The following is a 12,301-nucleotide window of genomic DNA, read 5'->3' as shown; positions in this document are numbered from 1 at the left end:
AATGATTTTTATTGTCTTAACCTTCCCCCAAGCAACGCATAAGAAAGTTTCACTTCACATGATCTAAAACACATACAGTCCAGCTTTTGAAGTTATATATAACCATCTCCAGAGCAGTGAATTTTCCATCAAATGCTCAAACAATTGGCATGATTTCTTTACTTTGGTTCAAGTTGGAACCACACCCTGAACTAGATAATCCGAATTTGGATCTAGAAAAACTCCAATCATATCCTAAATTCACTAAAATATGTACTATTTAAGTGATGGATGTTTAGGTTCTTTTGCATAAACAGAAGTCATTCAATATTGCAAGAATGAGAATTATATTACAGAATATTTACATCAGGAAATGTAAAAATGAACTAAGAGAAAAAAACAAGAGGTAACAGGGAAATGAATGATAAGCTTAAAAGATTACAAAATGATCATACGCCACCACCTAACATCACTTAAAAAAAATATAGCTTGCGGGGAGAAAGGTGCATAAATTTTATAAGCATACAGCTCATCTTAGATTCTTCTTCCACTCTTCCAACCTGTATAATAGATAATAAAGAAGAAAACAGATCAGTAAACGAGGTCAATGCACATGTTACACAGAAATCACAGAAAGTCACAGAGATTTTAAATTAATCAAATAAAACTATAAATGAGGTTGAAGTTAATTATACATTTTCCTACCACAAACATAAAATTAAATACAATTCAACCATGTAAATTCAGCGATTCTGGATGAAATCTGAGACTTAAATAGAAAATAACAAAGTGGAAGATTCCCCAGATGAACATAGGGAGTAACTGGTCCCCATTTTTGTACTGTAGAAAACGATTTTCATGAACGGAAGTGGCGTATGGAAGGAATATAAAAATTATCAAGTAGGGGCGAGAGGTAGACAAGAATGTATTAATAGGTTGAAATTGACCACTTAATTATGGGGAATTTGGGGATACTCTAATCTATCATAGCTAAGCTATACAACACAAATGAAAAAGGAAAAAGAAAAAATTCAACCCTCAGATTATTCCCAATTTGCAGAGCACACCACTGATAGAGAAGCATCCCAAGGAAAAGATTAATCATTTTACAGAAGTTTTCAACTATGACCCTGTCACCCTGCAACCATTCTATGGATGCATCCAGATTCAAACCAAAATAAACATCAGCAAAACCATGTAACTCATTCCCGCACAGATCAGACGAAAAATGAAAATATTTACCATAGTATTCTGAAATTATACAAAATCTAACACATGATGGCTATTTCACATGCTAACAATGCTACTAAAAGGACCAAAGGGGCAATTAGAACAATGATGAGAAGACTAACTTCAAGATGCTCCCTTCAATCAACACACCTATCAAAACGGTAAACTCTTGGATGTTGAACTTGATGTGAGGGACTTAAAATGTTCTGATGGAACAAAATCTTGCGGCAAATTGGCCCTCTTGACAATTTTCCTCATATTGTTCTGCAAGCTCTGTTGGACTAATTGTTTCACTGCTTTCTTTTCCTCGCTCATCATATCATCTGCCTCCTCCAAAGACTCCTTTGAAACCCCATTTGGGTTGGTGGAAGATGATGAAGATCCACAAATAGGAGCAGACACTGCTGCACCCAAATTCCCACCATAATTCTCTGAAACTTGCTTCCCCTTGTCTATTCTCAAAAATTCCAGGATCCTTGAAGCCCTTTTCTGCGCTAATGTGCTACCCAAAAGCGTTAACTCAAGCAATGATGATACAATTCCTGCCTCAATCATGGCCTGTCTATCCCCATAGGCTTTGTGTGCCATCACCATCAATATGTAAGATGCTTTCTCTTGGCATACAGGTGAGTCGGTCCAATTCAAAACATCTATCAAAATAGGGAAAGCATCTGGCATTATGCTAATGGCCTTTCTACCTTCTGGAGTCGATGCCACATTGCTCAAAATTGAAAGAATTCTTTCACTAACTTCCATGTCCCCCAGCCTATTCATAAGAAATGGGATCAAATTTGTTTCCAAAATAAATGAAACATTGGATGAGAATATTGAAAGATTGTACAGAGCTCTAAGAGCATCTTGCTTCGCTTGAAGGCTACTTTTATGGTCCAAATCCTCAAGTGCATCTACCAAGAAGGGGATTGCACCTGAAGAACCTATAATGGGTTTGTTTGAATCAAATGCGCTCAAGCCAAGGAAATTTGCCACTATCGCTTCAGATACAAATGGGTTAGGAGGACTTGGAGATTCTATGATCTTCAGCATTTTGTGAACAGCCCCTGCTTTAACAATTGCAGCTTTGTTCCTGCAAAAGGTTCCAAAACGAATTTAATTCCATTTTCTATAACAGAACCGTATTTAAGAGAAAACAATATAACTCGACAAGAAATGTAAATGGATTAACTAAATGTATTGAAACTGTTTCAAGAAAATAGCACACGACGCGAAACACTGAAAGTGACCTTTAGAAATAAAATTTTGAGATATTTATAGTGAACGTTGAAGGGAAAATATTTTTACTAATTATGAAGACGCAGGAAACAACCAAAGCAAGAAATGAAACCACATCCTCGATCTAAAACCAAACCAGTCCGCAAAACCCCAATCATGCATAATTGAAGGGAACGACACTTCCAAATTATACTCTTAACACTAGCAGGACACAGAAAACGACTTCTCCTTGAAGATTACATTATAAGCAACCGAGATTTCAAAATCACGAAATTAAAAGGAGAAAGAATGCCAAAATGAGGCAATTACCAACGTCTAAAACCCTTTTTTTTAAAAGAATGACAAAAGAAAATTAGCAAAGAAGGAGGAGAAAACTCACGCATCATTGCCGATCCCAAGATTGAGCAAGGCATATAGAGAAGCGATCTGAGACTCGACATCTTCCACATCAAGCATTCCAACTAGAGGAGGGATGGCTCCTAACATAGCGAGAGTGACTCTTGCTTCCGAGTCTTCCTTAGAAAGTAACCTTACACGACAAGCAGCTTCTTTGCTCTTCGTTTCGCTCTCAACCTGAAATTCCTTCACTACTCGTTTCAGCTCCTCCAACTCCTCGACTTTCTTCTTCGTCTCGATTTCATTCTCCGCCTCTGCAATACTCAACAGATCCGACAACTTCTCCGACTTTCCATTTCTCGCTCTCCCTTCCTTTTTCTCACTCACATTATTGTCATCGGACTTCGCAGTGAAACTCGCACTAATGGTTGTCGTAGCAGAGCTGGATGTTGTGGTGGAAGAAAAGTCGTCCTCATGGTGGCGGTAGCGGGAGCTACCACCACAGCTGACAGCATCAAAGATTTTACGGCGGAATGCAGCAGTGGAGAAGGCGGACCATAGTCGGAAATGACCGCCGGCGGATGCATTAGCGGAGGGGGAGTGATCAAGGATTAAAGATCCGATGTTATTCCGGTGACACTTGGCCATTACGCAACAGATTTTTGTCGGGAAGCTACATTGCTGAGGGAAAAAAGCCAAAGAGAAAGCAAATTCGGCAGAAGGAGAGAAAGAGAGCGACTGTGTGCACTTGTGCCCTCTTAGAGAGAGAGAGAGAGAGAAGAGCATCATGCGTTTTCGGGTTTTGTTGTTTATTTATAGCGACCAGAGTTTTCTCAGAGATGCTCAGCGAAATTCGAGAGCTAACTACTTTGGACACTGTAAATTTAAGGCTCCGTTTGGATGCTTTCTTTCTTGAGTCAACTTCTCCAATACGCCAATTTTTCACTTTAGCAAGTTGTAATATATAAAATTAAATTAATTTACAAATTACGAGTTAAAACATTAATTTTACCTTAATTTTGTTATTTATTAAATTTATTTATTTTAAATTAATATAAAATTAAATCAATTATAACAATTGGTGGGGAGAAAAAAAAAGGAGTTTTGAGGCACCAAACAAGCCATATAATAATTCTGAGCGTAGCCAAAGGCAAAAGCTTGATAAAGAAGCCAGGGACCTTGGCACTGGTCAGTCATAGGGAAATGTGTTATTGTGTAACTACAGTACATTGCATAGTACTGACCCATCATGTCGTCCTATGGTCCGTGCCGTCCAGCTAATCCATTAATCAAAGAGAAAAAAAGAAACATTGTGTGGGGCCTAAGAACAATGGCTGATCCTGTGGGTCCACTCCATAGGTGATTGGATGGAGTATGTTAATACGGTAGAGCCGTATAGCATCAAAGTATATGCGTGCTTCTCTGACTTCAATGAAGAGATAACAGAAGAAATTATATTATCACCACCTGACTTTTGGCCTTTGCTTTCAATATAATTACACTTTTGCCACCATCATCATCTACATCACCAATGCTGATGAAATATTTTTAAAAAAAAAAATTAAAAGTACATTCATTATTCAAAAATATTATTTATGAGATATTCTTTCCATTTTAAAAACATTATCCCTATTTTAAAAGTATATAGTTATTTTCTGAAATTAAATTTAACCCTATAAATAATTTGTCCATTCAATTTTTTCAATATATTTTTTTAGTCAACCCAATTAAAAAGAGATATTTATATTTTTTAAATTTTTATAAAAATATGTAATTACATGAAACTCGAGTTCGTATAAGGATGAATTTATCAATTATTAAATTAAATTTTTTTGCATTCATATTTATGCAATATATATATACACTTTAATTAGTTTTACATATATTTTAATTAGTACTTATAAAAAAATTATCTATTTTTTATGAAGAAATTATTTAATTGACAAAATTAAATCTTATGCATCAATTAGTATATTTTTGAAAAATTAGTCCATAGAACAAATAGTATAATAGATAGTGGAATAGAACACAAGATAGGCCTAGAGAACAATAGAAGATATCATAAACGGAGATCAATTAGGAAGGAACAGGATAGGAGTAGAATTAAGGATGGTACTTGAAATGTTTGATCACTTACAGAAAAATTAATGGAGCTTGTGAATACCTTGGAAAGGAGAAGGTGAATATTGCTTGCATTCAGGAGACTAAATGGGTAGGAGGAAAAAGTAAGGAAGTGGATAATTCAGGTACAAACTGTGGTTTACCAGAAATGAGAGGTACAATAACTGTGTGGGCATAATCATAGACAGAACATTGAAAGATACTATAATAGCCGTGAAAAGAGTATGAGATAAAATTATACTAGATAAAATTATACTAGTAAAGCTAGTATTAGAAGGAGAAATAATAAATGTAGTTAATGCTTATGCCTCACAAATAGTACTAGATAGTGAGAGTAAACCAAAGTTTTGAGAAGATATAGATGATCTAATGCAAGGCATACCGAATGAAGAAAATATTTTCATCAGTGGAGATTTGAATAGATATGTAGGAAGTGATAGGCAAGGTTATGAGTGATGTGTCCCAACCACAAGTGCACGAGTCGTTCAAGTAGTATAGAAAAAGATATCGTTTCCACAGAGAGTTGTATTTTCAATTGAATTTTTGATGTAAAATAAAATATGTTAAAATTGTATTTTAATCAAATTAATAAAAGAAATTTAAGAATTTGAAGTATAAGGTATGAAAATGCAAAACTAAATTCAAACAATGATTAATTTAATAATTCGCAAAATAAAGAACTTGATAATATTAATAATGAAAATTAATAAAATGAGATTAAACTAAATACTCAAAAGTAAAATTCCAAGCAATAATTGATAAAAGACGATTTGGAGTTAAGGGTTCATATTTAAGTCATTTTGGGATTTTCCCTAGCTAGCCCAATCCATGGAATTTATGAGTTTAAAGGAGATTAATTCTAAAATCCTTTGAAAAATCTTTTGAGTGAGACAAAGAGTGCCTTAATTAACTTAATCATACTTTCGTGGAGTTAAAATTAACCAAGACCCATTAGGTTCTTTAATCAATCTATTAAAACCCTCTTAACCCTTAGTCTATTTCTAGATCTAAGTTAATTAAGTCTAATTTCTTGATTAACTATCACTTGGTTTTCTCCTTTCGATGCTTTAACCAAGGATTAAGAACATAACTTAATGGGACCCTTCATTAAGCATGTGAATAAGTACACAAGAAATGGATTAAACCTCATAAATTTTATTAAATTGGGACTAACCCAGTTCAAATCCACAAAAATAACTAAAATATTACATCCCTTAATAGTACTGACCCATCATGTCGTCCTATGGTCCGTGCCGTCCAGCTAATCAATTAATCAAAGAGAAAAAAAGAAACATTGTGTGGGGCCTAAGAACAATGGCTGATCCTGTGGGTCCACTCCATAGGTGATTGGATGGAGTATGTTAATACGGTAGAGCAGAGCCGTATAGCATCAAAGTATATGCGTGCTTCTCTGACTTCAATGAAGAGATAACAGAAGAAATTATATTATCACCACCTGACGTTTGGCCTCTGTTTTCAATATAATTACACTTTTGCCACCGTCATCAACTACATCACCAACGCTGATGAAATATTTTTTTTTTTAAATTAAAAGTACATTCATTATTCAAAAATATTATTTATGAGATATTCTTTCAATTTTAAAAACATTATCCCTATTTTAAAAGTACATTAGTTATTTTCTGAAATTAAATTTAACCCTATAAATAATTTATCCATTCAATTTTTTCAATAAATTTTTTTAGTCAACCCAATTAAAATATATATATATATATATTTTAAATTTTTATAGAAATATGTAATTACGTAAAACTCGAGCTCATATAAGGATGAATTTATCAATTATTAAATTAAATTTTTTTGCATCCATATTTATGCAATATATATATACACTTTAATTAGTTTTACATATATTTTAATTAGTACTTATAAAAAAATTATCTATTTTTTATGAAAAAATTATTTAATTGACAAAATTAAATCTTATGCATCAATTAGTATATTTTTTAAAAATTAGTCCATAGGATAGATAGTATAATAGATAGTGGAATAGAATACAAGATATGCATAGAGAATAATAGAATATATCATAAAAGGAGATCAATTAGGAAGGAACAGGATAGGAGAAGAATCAATGATGGTACTTGAAATGTTGGATCACTTACAGGAAAATTAATGGAGCTTGTGGATACCTTGGAAAGGAGAATGTGAATATTGCTTGCATTCAGGAGACTAAGTGGGTAGGAGAAAAAAGTAAGGAAGTGGATAATTCAGGTACAAACTGTGGTTTACCGGAAAGGAGAGGAACAATAACTGTGTGGGCATAATCATAGATAGAACATTAAAAGATACTATAATAGCAGTGAAAAGAGTAGGAGATAAAATTATACTAGTAAAGCTAGTATTAGAAGGAGAAATAATAAATGTAGTTAGTGCTTATGCCCCATAAATAGGACTAGATAGTGAGAGTAAACCAAGGTTTTGAGAAGATATAGATGATCTAATGCAAGGCATACCGAATGAAGAAAATATTTTCATCGGTGGAGATTTGAATGGATATGTAGGAAGTGATAGGCAAGGTTATGAGTGATGTGTCCCAACCGCAAGTGCACGGGTCGTTCAAGTAGTATAGAAAAAGATATCGTTCACACGGAGAGTTGTATTTTCAATTGAATTTTTGATGTAAAATAAAATATGTTAAAATTATATTTTAATCAAATTAATAAAAGAAATTTAGGAATTTAAAGTATAAGGTATGAAAATGCAAAACTAAATTCAAACAATGACTAATTTAATAATTCGCAAAATAAAGAAATTGATAATATTAATAATGAAAATTAATAAAATAAGATTAAACTAAACACTCAAAAGTAAAATTTTAAGCAATAATTGATAAAAGATAATTTTGGAGTTAAGGATTTATATTTAAGTCATTTTGGGATTTTCCCTAGCTAGCCCAATCCATTAAATTTATGGGTTTAAAGGAGATTAATTCTAAAATCCTTTGAAAAATCTTTCGAGTGAGACAAAGAGTGCCTTAATTAACTTAATCATACTTTCGTGGAGTTAAAATTAACCAAGACCCATTAGGTTCTTTAATCAATCTATTAAAACCCTCTTAACCCTTAGTCTATTTCTAGATCTAAGTTAATTAAGTCTAATTTCTTGATTAACTATCACTTGGTTTTCTCCTTTCGATGCTTTAACCAAGGATTAAGAACATAACTTAATGGGACCCTTCATTAAGCATGTGAATAAGTACACAAGAAATGGATTAAACCTCATAAATTTTATTAAATTGGGACTAACCCAGTTCAAATCCACAAAAATAACTAAAATATTACATCCCTTACTCCAGAATCAAAGAAAACTACTCACAATCCATGTTTAACACAAGAAATTCTAAGTAAAAGATGAAATAAATCATGAAAATAAACTAAAACTAAATAAACCCGATAGGAGAAATGTAGAAAATGGTAAAGAAGAGAAGAAGAAGAAGCTAGATTCTGCTCCCCAAGAATGGAAGTTGACTACTCCTCTATTTTTCTATCTTCCTCTCTTTCTTCTTATGGCAAAAAATGAGGTAAGGGCACTATTTATACTTTTTGATAAATAACCCTAAAAATGGTGTGTTTGAGGAAGGGATTCATGTATAAAAATTCTTTTGTCGGCTCATTATGAAGACTTGCATAAGTTATGCAAGCTTCTTATGTAGATTCTGAGTAAATTTGGTAATTCCAGGTGCTTCCCGTGATGTTGCATAAGTGAGGCGTGAGACTGCATAAGTCATGCAGCTGGTTGTACAGATTTCGGCAAGTTTGGGTGCTATTTCCGTGAAGTTGCATAAGCAGAGTGCGAGACTGCATAAGTTATGCAGTTTTCCATGAAGTTGCATAAGTAGGACATGAATCTGCATAAGTTATGCAGTAACTTATGCAGATTTCGGCAGGTTTGGAAAATTACTTTTTCTCCCTGTGCAGAACTGCACAACTTATGCAGTAGGTTATGCACATTTTTGCCACTTTTCATTCTTCAACTTTTAAGCTTTATTTTGATAATTTTGGGTCTGGGAATCATTGCTCACTGGCGCAATTACTTTTTAGTCCCTCAAAAATACCATTTTACCTACAAAACAAAGCAAAAATTATAATTTAATCCAAAAATTAATAATTATGAAAAACTAGCTAAATAACGAATAAAATTAGCTAAAAGTGACTAACAAATAAATAAAATAATCATGAAATTAAACCTAATTGACTATGCAAAATGTATGTATCAAATACCCCCAAACTCAAATCTTTGCTTGTCCTCAAGCAAACTTTAAAAATATAATGCAATTTTAGGGGGATGCCATGTCCAAAGAGCTATGAAAAATCACCTATTAAAGTAACTTAACATACCTTTAGCCATACCAAAAATCCATATACCCATCCTTCAAGATGCAAAGAATCTAATGCTTATTCAAGCTTTCACTGCTTAGCCATCAAGTCAATTATCATCCAAAATTCTCAAACCAACCAATCAAAAGAGAGAGTCATGCTCAAAAAGAATTATAGAACAATTAATAGCCAAAGTGTCTCTATATAAAATGTTGGAATTTAATGAGTGAATGAATAAATTTCCAATCCTATAGGCAAATTCCCTACTCCTATCTCCACTAATGTAGCAAGTACTATCAAGAGATCAAAGGTCTTTTTAGGAATGTAATAGGGCTATGGGGTTCAAAATGAGGCTAAGAAGAAAAAGAGTAAAAATGATTCAAAGCATGAGAATATTTTCAATCTTTAAAACATAAGGTACACCTCTTATTACCCTTTTTTTTCTCTTTTTTTTTTTATATATAAAGAGGAGAGAAATACACAATGAGAATTTTCAATTGCTAGCATATTTTACAAAATACATAAAATGGAGAGACACTTTGATACTTTATGCTTGTATTTCTTTTAATTTGAATGACAATAATGAAAAGTACATAAATACTAACATTTTTACATCATGATAAGCATTTCTTCTCCCTTTTAATATTATTTTTTTTCTCATTTTTTTTAATTTTTTCTTTTTTTTATAGTGTACCTAATATTATAAATAATTATTCTCATGAAAAGGGTTGGAGTGTTTGGTTCATTGGCTAGGTAGCAATAAGAGTTTCAAGAAAAATTAGGAATATAAAGGCTCAAAGGAGTTTGCAAGGGTTAATTTTAATTAGGAAAAAGGCCAAAAGTTTAAAATGAGAAGGTTTAAATCAAAGAATGCCTAATCATCTCCCTTTTTAAGTACAAGCTAGTATTTTGCCTTAAAAGGTTTAGAAAATTTGTTCTAAGATTGGTGAGACATCACTTGACTATTTTTTATCCTGTAGCCATCTCTAAACACTTCCGTCTCCAAATGACTAGTTGGGTGGCTTTTTGGCTAAGAAGATATAGGCAAACGATAAACACTTCAAAACTTTGTACCTCTTAGGAAACTTGCAATCTATAAACCCAACTAAAGGTAAGTCAAATCACTCTCATAAGCAACTTCCTATAACTCAAAGAACTTGGCAAAAATTTTATTTTATAAATGCATGATTCCTAAAAAAAAAAATTGAGCAATGCATTAACTAAATAAAAAAAATCTATTTGTAATATCTATATGGTATGATTCCTAGATAATGTGTAATGCATGTATATATGTACAATATAATGTATGCAATCTATTTACAACGTATATGTATGCTAATGAAATGGAATGAAATGTTTTTTTTTTTTTACTATTTCCTATATTAAAATGTGAAAACTTTTTGCAAAAATCAAAATTAAAATATTAATGCATACCCCTAAACTCAAAATTGGACATTGTCCTCAATGTCTAAGGCAGTGCAACATGAAAACTCAAAGCAAAGAGGAATAACCAGGAATAGTTAAATTTTAAAGCAAAAAGAAAGAGTTACCTGGTATGGAGCAGTGTTTTATCATCTACAATGTGAATTTAAAAGATGATGGTGATGCATAAGAAAGCTCCACAAGTTATGCAGAATAAATGCTGTGCAGAACAGGTGCATAAGGAGAGTGCATAAGCTGTGTAGTATGGCATGAGTTGCATAAGGGACTGCACAAGCTATGCAAAACATTTGCATAAGTAGTTTCACAGCCTGTGCAATATATTGAAAAGCTACAGCATAATGATATATCATGAAAAACTTGAAAACACCAATAGAGGTATGTAAATATGTACAATGTATTGACAAGTATGCACAAAGGGGCAGCAAAGGCAATGAGAAGCAATGAAAAACCAATGGAATAGCCATCCAATTATACTTCAAGAAAATAGAATTCAAGACAAACTAAAATTGTTTCAGCACATCTAAAAAGAAAAGCTCCTAGAAGTTGAACAAGAGCAAGATAAAAATTAATCCATTTATATGGTTTTGCCCTTATCCAAAGGTGCTACTAGAGGACTGGATGGAGCTGGCTGCTGCTGAAAATTGCTTCTTGCTAGAGGAGGGAGATTTGGCTTGTGGGGTTGAGGTAGAAGCACCGACCCCTTGTAATGTGGTCGGGTTAATTTAGACCAGATTCTCCTTTTATATGTGGATGGGAGGAGGTGGAGGGGTTTATTGTGGAGGAGAATCGGGATTAGGGGCTTGCATTGCTAGGGTCGTGACTTGGAGAGGAGAGCCTTGAGGGGAAGGGATTTCCATGGTGGTGATCGTTGATGGTGGGAATGGAGGAGGGAAGAAGAAAGTACAAGAGATAAGGGGCAGTTAGGGTATCGGTCGGCGAAAAGGGGTGTGGGGAGAGGGATTAATGTCGAGAAAAATGGGAATGAGGGTGGTTGTGAACAGTAATGACGGAAAGTGGGAGGTGGGAAAATGGGTAGTGCAAAAATTTTGATTTGCACAGGATGTGCGAATTTGTGCATAAGGGGAAAATGGGTGTGCATAAGTTATGTAGGTTCTTATGCAAGTTTCAGCAAGAATAGGAAGTCTGAAAAGTTGGTCGTGCAAAAGTGCATAACTTATGCACTCTCTTATGCAAGTTTCGGCAGAAATGAAAATCCCAGAAAATTTGGTTATGCAATAGTGCATAAGCTTTGCACTTGGTTATGCAGAATTCAGCAGAAATGAAAATGCAGGATTTGAAGTTATGCAAGAGTGCATAAGTTATGAACACACTTATGCAATTTTTGGCAAAAATGAAAATTGGCAAAAATTTGGTTATGCACGAGCTTATGCAGGTTTCGACAGAAAAGAAAAATGGCAAAAAAATGAGACCTGAAAGCTATATAAGTTATGCAGTTACTTATGCACATTTCAACAAGATTCAAATTACAATAAAAAATGTTTTGTAAGTTTGAAAAATACACTGGAATGAAGAAATGTAACCCTATGAAGCATAAATCATGAAAAATTATCATAAAAAACACATCAATAAATGCAGAATCCATCACAATTGCACCATATAAG

At 33.3% G+C, this 12,301-nt stretch overlaps 1 protein-coding gene across 2 annotated transcripts; it reads right to left on the bottom strand.

The window, feature by feature from the left end:
* Window positions 1–309: 309 nt before the first annotated feature.
* Window positions 310–3,625, bottom strand: LOC110635736 (U-box domain-containing protein 4). Of its 2 annotated transcripts, none has more exons than XM_021785165.2 (3): window positions 2,819–3,625; window positions 1,360–2,293; window positions 310–539 (listed from the first exon to the last, which is right to left on the bottom strand). In XM_021785165.2, the coding sequence occupies exons 1-2, from the start codon at window positions 3,562–3,564 to the stop codon at window positions 1,363–1,365; spliced, it is 1,677 nt and encodes a 558-aa protein (XP_021640857.2). In that variant the 5' UTR covers window positions 3,565–3,625; the 3' UTR covers window positions 310–539; window positions 1,360–1,362. The 2 variants fall into 2 exon arrangements, with proteins under 2 accessions (XP_021640857.2, XP_021640856.2); XM_021785164.2 differs by having other exon boundaries at window positions 1,332–2,293; window positions 2,819–3,567.
* Window positions 3,626–12,301: the final 8,676 nt, after the last annotated feature.

The sequence above is a fragment of the Hevea brasiliensis genome, chromosome 4 (genome assembly GCF_030052815.1).
Source record: "Hevea brasiliensis isolate MT/VB/25A 57/8 chromosome 4, ASM3005281v1, whole genome shotgun sequence".
In the NCBI taxonomy this organism is placed as follows: Eukaryota; Viridiplantae; Streptophyta; class Magnoliopsida; order Malpighiales; family Euphorbiaceae; genus Hevea; species Hevea brasiliensis.
Note: the sequence above shows the minus strand (reverse complement) of the source record. Positions and strands in the feature narration are given on the sequence as shown.

What these genes read in the sequence shown, in the direction of transcription:
- LOC110635736 (XM_021785165.2), bottom strand. Translation starts at nt 3,564, where the DNA reads ATGATGCTCTTCTCTCTCTCTCTCTCTCTAAGAGGGCACAAGTGCACA. An exon ending in CTTGGGATCGGCAATGATGC is followed by an intron (nt 2,294 to 2,818) that starts GTGAGTTTTCTC and finishes AACCTTTTGCAG; the next exon opens with GAACAAAGCTGCAATTGTTA.